Source organism: Microcebus murinus, chromosome 6 (genome assembly GCF_040939455.1).
Source record: "Microcebus murinus isolate Inina chromosome 6, M.murinus_Inina_mat1.0, whole genome shotgun sequence".
Lineage (NCBI taxonomy): Eukaryota > Metazoa > Chordata > Mammalia > Primates > Cheirogaleidae > Microcebus > Microcebus murinus.
Window position 1 is genome coordinate 58,222,603 of NC_134109.1, and position 13,030 is coordinate 58,235,632.

At 47.3% G+C, this 13,030-nt stretch overlaps 1 protein-coding gene across 1 annotated transcript; it reads left to right on the forward strand.

Annotated features, from left to right (window-relative positions):
* Positions 1-9,843: 9,843 nt before the first annotated feature.
* Positions 9,844-11,285, forward strand: NKX2-8 (NK2 homeobox 8). The gene is made up of 2 exons (XM_012767076.3): positions 9,844-10,000; positions 10,729-11,285. Exons 1-2 carry the CDS (start codon positions 9,844-9,846, stop codon positions 11,283-11,285), a joined length of 714 nt encoding a protein of 237 aa, XP_012622530.2.
* Positions 11,286-13,030: the final 1,745 nt, after the last annotated feature.

Below are 13,030 nucleotides of genomic sequence, written 5' to 3' on the forward strand. Positions count from 1 at the left end.
ATCTGATGAAATACACTACGGCAAAGGAGAAACATGTTCCTTCTAATGAGATGCTCTGACACTCAAAAAGTCCATTTGTCTTATATTTAGCAATATATTCTCATGTCAATCAAAAAGAATTAACAAGTTTTTCCTTTGAGAGCACAGAAGTACAGAGCAAGACATCTATCCTGGAGAGGCTTACAATCTAATTAGGAAGATGGAATTAGCATATCGGAAATGTTCGGAGAGCAACTGATTGGAAAATTACATGGTTTTGACTGTAAGAGCTAAAGGAGCTTAGAAAACGAAAGAAGAGGGTAGGATTCGTGGCTTCGGTTTTGAGGATAGACTGGGAGCCAGCTCACTTTTCTGTCCAGTTGCGGTGGGACAGGCACAGATGAGGAATGCAGGGACCTTTCCCCCACCAGATTCACACAAAGTCTTCCAGGGAAATCCAAGGGCCTGATGTGAGTGATGCAGCCTTCTTGTGACTTGCCATTTTCTCTTCTCCTTTTCTCTCAGCAGGCAAAAAATTCTACCTTTTTTAAAATTTAAATCTCAATGCATTTCCCTTTGTTTGTCTAAAGCAGTCAACATTTGCCTGTTTCCAATCCTTTCCAGGCAAATGCATTTCTTTCCAATTCATCCAATTCTGTTCTTATGTGGTGTTTTATATGGGCTGAAGAGAGAGAACTTTTACAACAAGATGCTCTGGCTGAATTGAGAGGATTCAAATGCTACTTCAGGGACTCACACACTAGGAAGAATGAATCCTAAAGCAGAGAGACTCAGGGGGAAAACCTGAAGCAGCAACAGAGGCATCCAGAAATGAAAACACTGGGGCTCAGGAGCCTCTATCCTCCCAGTAAGTGCAACGAGAGCCTTTGTGTTGCCAGCAGAGACTTTAGAGCCTGGGAAGCAGGTAGTCTTGAGGCCAAAAATCTAAAACTGGAGGGGCTGGGTAAGCCGACGAGTTTAAAGAAATCTCTTCTTTAGGCAGTTTTTTTCTTACTCTTGTTCAGAGAAGAAAATCTACCCAGGGACTAGTAATACATGGTGTGCTGAAGTAGAAAGGAACCTAGATGAGGAAAATCTGAGCCCCACACAAGCTCTGTGAGATGCTGGATAAGTCGCCCAACCTTTCTCTCTGCTTCAGTTTCTTCTTCTATGAGAGGAAAGGGTTGACTTAGCTTAAGTTCTCTTCAGCTCTGGGACTGGTGATCCTAAATTTATTACAGGACAGCTCCCATTTGGTTATACAGGGATAAAAGTCAGCTTCTCCAGTATGTATCTCACCTCCCCAAGTTACATTAGAATAGCAACAGTTGTCATGCTTAACTAAGCACCTACTAACTGTGGGCAAGCTCTGTGCCAAGCACCTTACACAAAATTGCTCATTAATCCTCACAATCCCTGTATGAATTACTTCCATTTTATACATGAGGACTCTGTGGCTCGAAGAAATTGCAAAACTTGACCAAGGTCATTCAGGTTTTACTGGGAGAGCCAGACTTCAAACCCAGATCTGATTCTGTTTTTCTGATCCCAAAGGTTGGTGCATGTTGGAAAGAAAAATGAGATTGCTTATTCTGGACTATTTCTTCTACTTGACTAGATCAGCCTCAGTAGTAGCTCAGTGCCCAGTGCTCATGAGTTACTTGCCATATGTTTACGGATTACAGTTTCCCCCAAATCCTGCATGCTACTGATGATAAAGCTAGGTGGGTGGGCAGCCTGTGGTGAGGGGTGGAATCCGGGTTGTATATTTGTGTAATTCAATTGACTCTAGTCATTAATGGCCTTCTGGATCCATCAAGAATGTGACTGCTGGGCAAAGCAGCCAGAGCTCAGATCTACTGAAATTTTCGTTATATTTAGAGGAAAAAAACTGGCTGTGGATACAGCATAACTTGCAACAGGAGTATGACAATTCCCCTACCACCTCAGCTCCCTCTTGAGCAGGGCTCTGGGAGGCTGGCCTGGCCCCCAGGCTCCAGGTCTCTGTCTCTCCAGAACTGACACGAATCACCTTGGGTGGTCGCACCCATGGCCATTGTGCACGTGCGGCTTTCTGCCTGTTGACATTAGGGGATGTGCCCCCACCTTCCCTTTGTCTCTTCCTCCATTTAAGACACATTTGTTCTCACTGGCTTTTAACTGATTTTCAATCTATGTTCCTTGCTAGGGTGAGTTAACTTTTTAAAAATGCAGCTTACAAAGGGTTTCTGTGCCGCCCAATTAGCATTGTAAGAGACTCAGCTGTTTGGAAACATACAACTTAAACCAGATGAAACCACATTCTGCTAGTCACTGAGAGGCTGAAAAAAAAGCAAAAACAAAAACAAAAAACAAATCACAACAGGATTCCTAGGTATTAGCCTCTATTCCCTACGTGGACTTTTAAAATGTGCAGGCCTTCAGGTCCCTTAATTGGCAACTGAACAAAACCACCAAGCCCCATTCTCCTCTACACTTCCCAGTGTGGCACTCCAGAGGCGATAAAACTGACTTCCTGCCACTCACCTTCCCTTTACCACCCTCCAGCTGGTAAAAGCCCTGGTTGGCTTGGAGATGGGTGATCACCAAGCTGAGACAGGCGCTCAGTCTCTCACTTTCTTTTCCCTTCCTCCCTCCCTTCAGTCACTCCACCTCCATTCACTGCAAACTACCTCAGATGCAGTTGGAGGCACTTGCAGTTTTCTCTCCCCACCCGCACCCCATCCCCATCCCCATGCTTCTTAAGGATGCTCTTGCGGTCCATCAGCTGATAGAAGAATCAGGATTTCACCCGACTTCTCTAGGGTCTTAATAATAGAAAATCTCAATAACATAAAAACAGAGTGTGAGTCACAAAAAGAGATATTTATTTCCTTTTCCTAATGGCTCTATAAAATAAATGATTAAAATGATAATGCCTGGAGCCTGGGTGGTTTTTATTTTATTCTTACTATAGAAGAAACCAAAAGGCTAAATTCACCAGAGATGACCTGCTAATGATACTGTATAACCCCCTGCATTCTGGCATCTGAGCTTTCACAAGTTCATCATTACATTAATAAGATTATTTTAATAATAATAAGAAATAGAATATCTAACTTTAGGCACAGATATTGTATCTCTGGTTCCCCCCCTTTAAATGTGTTTTGTAGCCTAATCCTTTTGCTTAAGAGAAATAGAAAAGAAGGTTTTGTTTAGTTTTTTAAGAAGCCAAAGCCATAGAAGCAACTACAATCCCAAACATACTCATATTTCCAGTGCCCAAGAAAAAAAAAACTGTGTTTTGATTATGTATCCAAAATGTGCACATCCTGATGCCATAGCCACCCAGGAATATGTCAGTCTAGTTTATGTAAACTGGCTTGAATTGAGGAGCTGCTAATTAAAATGAGCAATGGAAACACACTGCTGCTCCTGGGTGGATGTGTCAGACACAGATGGTCTTCGCGGTTGGCTCATGGGGGACCATGGACAGAGGAAAGCTGGAAACAGACTTGCTGGAAACTGTGGGGCAATAACCTGGGGATGGTTTTAAATTAAATGAGAGCTTGACAAGCAGGTGGAATCCAAAAAATACAATGAAAGTTTTGTGAAGTGCCCTCTTGTTTTTTCAAGTTAATGTTACAAAGCAAAATGCTATTTTAAGGGTAAGCCAACAACACTCTAGGATGGAGCTTTTTAACAAAAGTAACATATCCAGTACAAGAAATTGTATGGCTTTCACTTGTTTGTTTCACTTAATTAAAGGCCATACCAAGTTTTAAATACATAAAAGATGAATTTCTTATCTTGGAGATACTGAAATTACCATTTAAAAAATCATCTATAAAAAGTCCAGCTTTACTGTACATAAGTTTTGTTAATTATATAGCCTGTATAGTTTTGTGTCAGAGAGATTTCCTTAGATAAAATCATTTCTTAGTTGTTTCTTAACTTGAATAAGTCCAATTTATGGGTTTTAAGATTCAGAGCAAGACAAATGGAACAATAAATTTCTCAGGAAATTCTAAACACCCTTCTTCATACCCTGTCTTCGAGATAAAGCTAAACCTAAAATACCCAGTGTTGAGCTTTGTCATTTATATATTTGTCTGATGGCTCCAGAGGTAGTTTCCATGGTAAGCTCCCTGTGCACAAGAAGCAGGGTGAGTGGAATGTCCCCTTCCAATGAAGAACTTTTCACTGACAGTGATAAAGGCCAAGAACCTCCTTCACACAAATGATTGAAAAACAGAACACGAAGGACATTTTTATTTTGTTTTGTTTCCTTTGTGTGCTATGTGACTTCAGTGCAAATACCCATTTAATCAAGAATACAAAGACAGCCACCTTTGCTGGGTAAGGGATTTCTAGAGGCTACAGTGAACATATCTAGTTCTTTTACTTTTTTTGTGGAGACATTCTCACAGGTTGTCATTTCATGCTTCTGTTGTGCATGATAGCCTCTTCTTGCAAAAGGGGAAAAGACTTTTCCAAAGGAAAATGTAAGAGTAAACTAAATAGGATCTAGCAAAACTTGAAGTGCTTTAAAAACTACAAGTTATCTATTGTCATTGATTTTAGAACTATAAAGACTTTAGAAAAGAATATAAAGGCCACTCTTGACTGGATCATTTCCTTTCATGATTTTATCCTCTTTGAGTTGATGAGATCAAATTGAACCTGTAGCTGTAAGCTAGCACATGCTCTCTTTTTCTCTCACTTTTAAATCATTCTTTTCTAATACCTTCTATTACAATGGATTCTCCTCTTCTTTAGGTCCTTTTCATCCTCTCTACTAATTTCTTCAATTCTGGGTATATCACAGTCTACTTTCAAGTCTCTCCTTAAAGTTTGCCTCTTCTAGATAATCTATCCTGACTCAGGATGAGATAACAAGTGTGAGAATACATTGTAAACATTCTCAAAAGTATAAAATATAAAGTGATATTTTCATATTACTATCATCATTGCATCATTATTGATGAGGGACTTGACTGTTTGATACTTTAGCTCTCTGAGAGACTATGATCCCTGTCTTGACCAAATATTAACAAATACTTCTCCAGAATGATTGGCTCATTGTTTAGCCAAAATTACTGTCAAGACTTGCTTTCATGATGTAACCTTTTTAAAATCCCAAAGTTGATCTCAGAAAAAATAAAGGTATTAAAAAAGACCTTTTATAATGCTTGGGTCATTTTTTAAAAAAATAACTGGCTTGAACTGAAGTGTTGGTGGTCAGTTATAATTATGCACTGTGGGCAGGCCTATGTGAGGTACTGAGGTTTATATCATTGAATATGTTCCTAGGTTCAATCTACCCTGTTAGTGTCTATATGTGACATTAAATGTGACTTAGGGCCTGGACCTTTACTATGTAAATATCAACAAGAATTCCATGTTAAATTTCTATGTAGAAACTATTTCTACATCAGTCAAGCAAAGAAGTATAAACTAGAACCTTAAAAATTAGACAAAAATATGAAGTTCAGCTGTGGACAAAGATTTGACCCCTCTCTCCCCCAAGCTGTGTTATTATGCTTATTCTGATAATTTACATATCAAGCCAAAACAGGTACACTTATTATACCACTGTAAGGCAATGGGAAAGACCAGAAATATTTAAGAAACTAATAACTAGCTAAAAATTAAAAAGTTATTTGCTATGTATTTAGCAAATAGAGATTGTGTATATTTAATTAAATACATTTATTTTTAAATTCAATGAACCATTTTATCCCTATATATTTTATATATATATATATATATATATACTTAAGCAACTAGATAGATATACAGGGAAAGGAAAACTTTCCCCTAGAGATTAAGAACAACAACCACGAAGTTAATATAAAGTCATTATTCTAAGAGACTGAAGGTAGAAACATTCAAATCTTTCCATTTGGCATTAAGCAACGAAATCTAAAGCCCATTTCAAAGATGGACTAAATTCCCAGCCTGAAAGTAATTGCTGTTCCTTGTCCTAAGTGTATATGTCATCAATACAACTAAGAAAGAATAGCAGCTAGGCCTGGACCACCATCAAGCAATTGATTATTGGCCATTAAAAGGGAAATGTTTACTTATTCACGGCAACTAGTTTGCAGAAGGAAAGGCAAGGAGATCTGATTTTAAATGCTGCCTTTTCTTCACATCCTATGACCAATCAAGATTATCCACTTCTTCTTGGATGTGTCAAAAAGCCCATTTTTATTTTCCTTTCACTATTTTAACCAGAATACTGATAAAGAGGGGAGAGCAGTTGCTATGAGGCAAAGAAAAATGTCCTGGCAGTTGAGGGCCCTTCATCTATCAAGGGGAATTTGCAATGTTGCCTCTCTTCAATACTGTATAGATTTGCAGGATTTTGTAAAACACTTAACCAAAATGGAAGGATTTAAAAACAGAATGCAAGATATAAACACAATCATTTTTTAAAAATCAAGATGCTTTAGTTTTATTTCAGAATTTGCTAGTCTTAAAATCTTAAGCATGCAGCAGTGACGATCATCTGGATAATACTTTTGAAAGGATGATTAGTGCTGAGAGCTTAAATATATTCACTGTATCACAGATGCCTAGAGATTAAAAACTCTTACTGGAATAGAGATTTACTACATCCAATCGCAAGGAAAAATACTTATCAAATTAAATAATAATATTCATAAGCTATGTTGAGTTGCAAAATAAGTTCAAGTGTCCAGAACATAGAACTATTTGAAAATCTGGGAAGAATATCCCGCTAGATGTTAAACTGTCATTCTATGGATCTCCTGTGAATTGGAGGCAATTCATATGCATCTCAAATGTGTAAAAGACTTAAGAGTAGTTTGAATATCTTTTTTTGTTGACGCATTATCAAAATAATTTTCTCCTCCCATGTCTTTGAGTTTATCTGATGTGAAGAGGCAATAGAGAAGCACCTTTCTCTAATAATTCTGACTCCCCACCCACTTTCCTGTATTTCATCAGAAGGCACTGTTTATATGGAACAACCTCCTGGAGTGCCAGGATCTAGCTCTTACAGAGAATTTAGATACATCCCCAGAGCACAGTTGAGAAGGTAGGACTGTGGCAAAGGGCTATGGCACAGGAGGAAATCCAAGATGAAGCAGGGAAGGGCAGCACTTTCTAGAGTCAGGTGGTATAGGGTTTCCCTTGGGAAATGTAAAACACAGACTGAGGTCCAGGAACACTGTTCCCAGGCCAGGGAAAGTGACGCTAGAAGTAATATTTGGAGCTAATCCCAGAGCAAAGGCCTCCCCAGTGCACAAGTGCTAGATGGGGGATATATCTCTACTTTGGGAGCCAAACACTAAGAGTTAAAGCAAATATTTGATACTGAAGAGCTCTTAAGAACTGAAGAGCACCATTTACTTATTTCTACACATCAGTGTGGGCTTAGGATGTTAAATAGATTAAAAGGCTAAGAGAGGTCAGTCACTCAAGAAAAAGACTGTTCTTTTGCTTCTCCTGACTTGGTTCTCTTATCCAAAATTGTTATCTGCCCCACCTAACGCCTGTGGAGGATCCTTGGGACACTCAAAAGATGACACATCCTCTCCTAGAACAGCCTGGAGATGGAGGAGTCAGAGTCCTGGGGATGAGAATTCCAGAACCGGAGAGATGAGGGTGTCCTAAAGTCTCCTGTAAACGTCACAATGAAGATGGGTTTCAAAAAATTCCAGAGATATGAAATCATAAAACTGGTAAGGTCCTTAGTAATGACCACATCTATTCTCATCCGTTTCAGATTGGAAAAAAAAAAAAAAAAAAAGCAGGTGGCTTAGAGTAGCGAGAGTAGAGCTAGCTGTGGGCAGAGCTAGGATGCGACCTGACTTCCAGGCCAGAGCTCCTTCTACCTGACACAGCCTCGCGCTTCAGGCCCGAATTCGGGAGTTGTCATCGCCTCCCTAAGACCGTCTTTGTCAGTGCCCTACCTCCGCTTCTCGCTCAGGAGATGGGCTGGCAGAGGTTGCCAGGCATTGGACTGAAGCCAGAGGGAAGTCCATGACGCCTTGAGCCAGTCTTCGAACTGCCCACTCTCCAGGAGCTGAGGCGCGCTGCGCGCCGGTTTCCGGCCTCCGCCGCCCCCCGCCCACCCCCGGTTGCTGCACTGGCCCCGTCTGCAGAGAGGACAGCCAAGTCATTTCAATTTAATCTTATTTAAAAAGACATAACTAATAAATCTATTGCCGGGGCCGCGGAAAGACGGCCAGCAGAGTCGATCGTGCTCCCAATCCCATTGAACCCCATTGAAAACCATGACAACACCGGACAAGCTCCGATTTATCCCGGCGCGCTAAAGCGCATTGTGAGCAGGCGTCAATCACGCATTATTCCGGACTGAACAAATGCAAAATCTTGACTGGAACAAATGCTTCCAACAGGTCCGGGGCGTCGAGCTCCATTTCCCCTTTGTCCACGGCCTAGCAGTTGGCCTGTATTGGGGTTGCCTCCGCCCGACCACCCAGCGCGCAGCAGAGCTCCAAGTGCCTCGGGCACTCCTGCCGGGCGGCTGCTAGGGAGGGTGCGCAGGCGGCCGCGGCCGCTCGTCCCAGCCAGGTTCGAGTTCAGCCCTGGAGGAGCCCAGACCGCGGGTGCGGCCACCCAAGTGCTGCATCCCTTACTCAAATGTAACATGCAACCAAATACCCAAATCACTAGCTGAAGAAGTAGAGGCCTCTGAGAGGGCATTCGCTGAACTGAAGCGCGGCTAGGGCAGGGCCATGGGCCAACAAAGTGTATCCATGGCGTTGAGGCTATGGGGCCCAGGGGCACAAGTGGCACCAGAACGTTTGCCGACTCCAAGGAGGCCTCCAAGCCCTCATGGGCCGCCCTGAGAAACGCCGAGGCCCGTGAGCTTTAGAACCGACCTAAGCCCAGATTTGCAGAGTCTGGCCACTGAGTCCCGGCCTCACGATGGGCAACGGCGAGCAAGGATGGACCAACCAGGCCAGCACTCCAGATCTGAGTAGCTTGGTCGAATGCCCGCCTCTGTTTTGCTGGCCTGGGGAGATGCGGAGCTGGGGCTCCCAGGTTTGCTCCCAGCCCTTCCCCACCACCCCCGAAGCAGTCAGGTGATGTTGGGGCGTGGGAAGAATCCCGGTGACCTTTTTAACCCTGGGCCCAGATGCTGGCAGGACCAAGCTATTCTCTGCGCCCTCCTGGAACTTCTCGCCCCAATCCTTAGAGGTGCCCTAACCAAAGAGAGAAAGGGAGCGCGCCGGAGTTTAACGCCGCTTTGTAAATCACTTTCCGGATAATTGCGGGAAACTAACACTCCAGCAAACAAACTCGAGGAATAAAGCAAACAGGGAATAAATTCCTGGGTGCTCATAAACCCACCCATGTCGCCCCTACCCTTCCCGGTGCTCCCGCGGGGCCAGGCCCCAGATCGGCCTAGGAAGAGGAGGAAGCTGGGGCTGGGTCGGGCGGGTGGTGGCCACCGCTCGCCACCCAAGATGTTATTCACTAGCAACAATCCCCATTATCTGTCCCCACTTTGGGCTAATCAGACAGAATTTCTAATGCGGAAGGCTGCTTCCTGCTTTCTCTGGGAGGTAACCGGGCTCCGAGGGGCGGGGTACTGGGCGGGGCGGGGGCGGAGGTGGCACCTTCCGGGCTTGCCCCGACTTTGGTCCAGCGCTCATTCAGGTACTTAACACCCCGGAGACCCGGACCTCCGCTTTCAAAGCGGCCCGGGTGGGAAGAGCTGTTTATATAAACAGGGATTCCGCTGTAAATGCGCTAATATCCCGGCTGCCAGCGCATGGCGAGCGCGTCCCACGCCCACCCATAGGAGCGGCGTCCCCAGCCGCCCCTCGGTTCCCAGCCTGCCCTGCCCCCGCCTCCGCCTCCGCCTCCTTCCCCTCCTCGGCCATGGCCACCTCTGGACGCCTCAGCTTCACCGTGCGCAGCCTCCTGGATTTACCGGAGCAGGAAGCGCAGCACCTGCCGAGGAGGGAGCCACAGCCACGCGCCCCCCAGCCTGACCCCTGCGCCGCCTGGTTGGAGTCGGAGCGCGGCCACTACCCCTGTGAGTGAGCAGAGGGCTGAGGTGGGGGGGTGAAGAGGGGAGCAGAATCAAGGGTCGGGACTACGTGGGGCTGGGAAGCTGAAATCCCAGCCCAGGGTCTGGATTTCTTCAGTTTTGGAACCAGAGGCTCTGTCCTCAAATCCCTATCCCATTCGTCCAAGTCAGCACATTCTGAGAGCAGATTTCTGCGCCGGGCGCCCGAGATTTGGGTTTTTGTGTTTGGGGATTCCTAGGGGTCGGAATATTTAAATATATAAAACATCCGCCTTACACACCTGAAAATGGCCACGTTCTGCAGGCCTCAGTCTGGGATGGCCACTATTGGAGAGTTTACCGCACTCCCACACCCGCACCGTGCAGGGCTTTGCAAACCTTGGCAGACTGTAGTGCAGTGGATGTGGAGGTGGCCAGTGTTGGCGACCCAGCTTGTGGCAAATTGGTCGGCCAGCGCAGCCACCAGTGCTGATATTTTAAGGGGCCCTGGGTGAATTTCTTCGGGACACAATCTCAGGCCCGGTGATTATTGTTGTGGTATGAATGGGGTCACTGAATTCGGAGAGGTGGGTGTCCAGATGTGGACTCAGGGAAAGGAAATGGCCTCGCCCTGAAAGCCGTGTGCAAGTGGGGGGGCGCCCTCCGTCCAGCAGCTCAACACCCCCGCGAGAAGGGCAGCAGGCGCCCGGAGGGTCCGGCGTCTCACCAGTCCATGTCTCCTTTGCTGTCCCTAGCCTCGGACGAGAGCAGCCCGGAGACCAGCACGCCAGACTCGTCGCAGCGGCAGTCGGCTCGGTCCACGTCTCCCGGCTCGGACGTGGAGAAGAGGAAGAAGCGGCGCGTGCTGTTTTCCAAGGCGCAGACTCTGGAGCTGGAGCGGCGCTTCCGGCAGCAGCGGTACCTGTCCGCGCCCGAGCGCGAGCAGCTGGCCCGCCTGCTGCGCCTCACGCCCACGCAGGTCAAGATCTGGTTCCAGAACCATCGCTACAAGCTGAAACGCGCGCGCGCGCCTGGGGCCGCGGAGTCGCCAGACCTGGCTGTCGCGGCCGAGCTGCACGGCGCGCCCAGCCTGCTGCGTCGCGTAGTGGTGCCCGTGCTGGTGCGCGACGGGCAGCCGTGCAGCGGCAGCGGCGAGGCAGGCACCGCCGCGGCCCAGGACGAGTGCGGCGCCCCCCCAGCCGCCGCCTGCCCTCTGCCAGGCTACACCGCCTTCGGGCCCGGCTCGGCGCTCGGCCTCTTCCCCACCTACCAGCACTTGGCGCCCCCGACCCTGGTCTCCTGGAACTGGTGAGGCCACCGCGGGGAACCTGGGGCTACCCTGGACTTGGGAGCGCGCTCTGAGGCTGGAGCAGGGCTGGAACCAAAAACCTGGAACGCTCCCGGGCCGCCTTCCTGCAGCCTCATGTCCTTCAGCACCAGGTTCCCCTGGCCCGCCCTCGCCAGCCGTCGCGGAAACAACACGCAGGGAACTTTTGCAAAGATGCCCCCCACCACTTCCCTCGACCGCCAACCCCAGAGCTAGGTTTTATTGCTTGAGCCTTATTTGTATATTTTAAAATAGCTATTTGTATGGGAAGCAACTTATTTTAAAAGAAGTAGAGTATTTTTCTTCTTTGTGTTGCCGAGAATAAAATGTGTAGGGTTGGGTCCGATGCGCGCCTGCCGGGAACGTAGGTGGGAGCCATGCTCCCCGGACGGGAGTTCCGAGAGTCCCCTGGCTCCTTGGCCGGCTGAGTTAGCGCCCATCCGGGGTTGGGTCGAAGGGCAGATTGCAGTCCCGACCTGGCTTTAGGAAGATACTGGGTTTGTGGGGTGGGAGCAGGAAGGAAAGAAGAGGAGGAAGCTAGGAGGAAGCTGGGACCCTGTCAACGGGAGGTGGCCCCAGAGTGACTCAGAGGCTCCTATGGGCTTCCAGAGCTGCTGGCGTTTCAAACACCAAAAGTCAGCCCTGTGGGCCACGACAGGGTATAACGAACTTCTCCGGACACGGGCCAGCGAGGCTAGGTGCCAGAGCAGCCGAGGCCTGGCCTCAAGCTGTTAGTTTCCAGAGCGCAAGAACCCAGTGCTTGGGGACCTGAAGAGCACAGGGGAAGTTGTAACGCCCCCCTGCCCCCCCCATTGGCCACGGAGTGCCTCATTTGTCTGTGGATTCCCGCCTTCTCCTGGTGTGGTACCTGGCCAGGGTGGGATGGCATACGGGTGGCATAGTGAAGAAATCAAAGGGTGACAGAACGACCGGCGCAAGGCTCTAGGTCCTTCGGGCCGCCCTGGGAAGATGAGGGAGGGCCGCCTTGGAGAGAGTGGGTTTGGTGGCTCAACGCTGGGGCAGAATTCGCTGGTTGGCCTCATTTCACCTGCACTAATGAATCTAGTGAAGGGGATCTAGGAGATTTAGTGTCCCACCCCCTTGGGTTTGTAAGTATCCTTCTCCACATCTGGAGCGGGTGGGGTTTCATATGCGGGCAGCCACTTTTTCGGAGAAGTAAGGACCTCGCTCCCCGGCGCCCACTGCAGGAAGGTTTCAGGCATCAGGTCCATCCCGGAAGGGAGCAACTTCCCTGATGAAGTCTGTAAGGAGTAGCCTTTGGGTCTGTTAGGGGCTCCAGCTATCTTGTCCAAGGAGGAGGAAGGGAAAGAAGGGTGGCTGAGGCAGTGTTATCACCTGGGATTTGGGGGGATGGGGAGAGAAAAAGAGAGGAGAGCAGGGGGGAAGGGAGCGGGTGTTTGGGTCTCAGCTGCTGGCCACCTTGCCTTCCATATGGATGTGGCTATCTTAGAAGAATCTCGATCTTAAACCTCCTTTTGTCTTGGGAACTGAAAAGGGCATTGTCAGGCCTGAAAAGGACCTAGACAAAATCCGCACTGTTTCGATTCAGGACTCTGTTTAATCAGTCCCTGGTGACAATGTAGTGGGTGTTAGGCAGGACAATAGTATCTTTTTAAACCTTGTGGCCTTCAGGAAGACAAAGGGCTTGAATTTTATGGGCTTACAACTTCAATTAGAGCAGTGCCAGTGTGCATGGGAGATTATCAAAT

What these genes read in the sequence shown, in the direction of transcription:
- NKX2-8 (XM_012767076.3), top strand. Translation starts at nt 9,844, where the DNA reads ATGGCCACCTCTGGACGCCTCAGCTTCACCGTGCGCAGCCTCCTGGAT. An exon ending in GGAGCGCGGCCACTACCCCT is followed by an intron (nt 10,001 to 10,728) that starts GTGAGTGAGCAG and finishes TGCTGTCCCTAG; the next exon opens with CCTCGGACGAGAGCAGCCCG.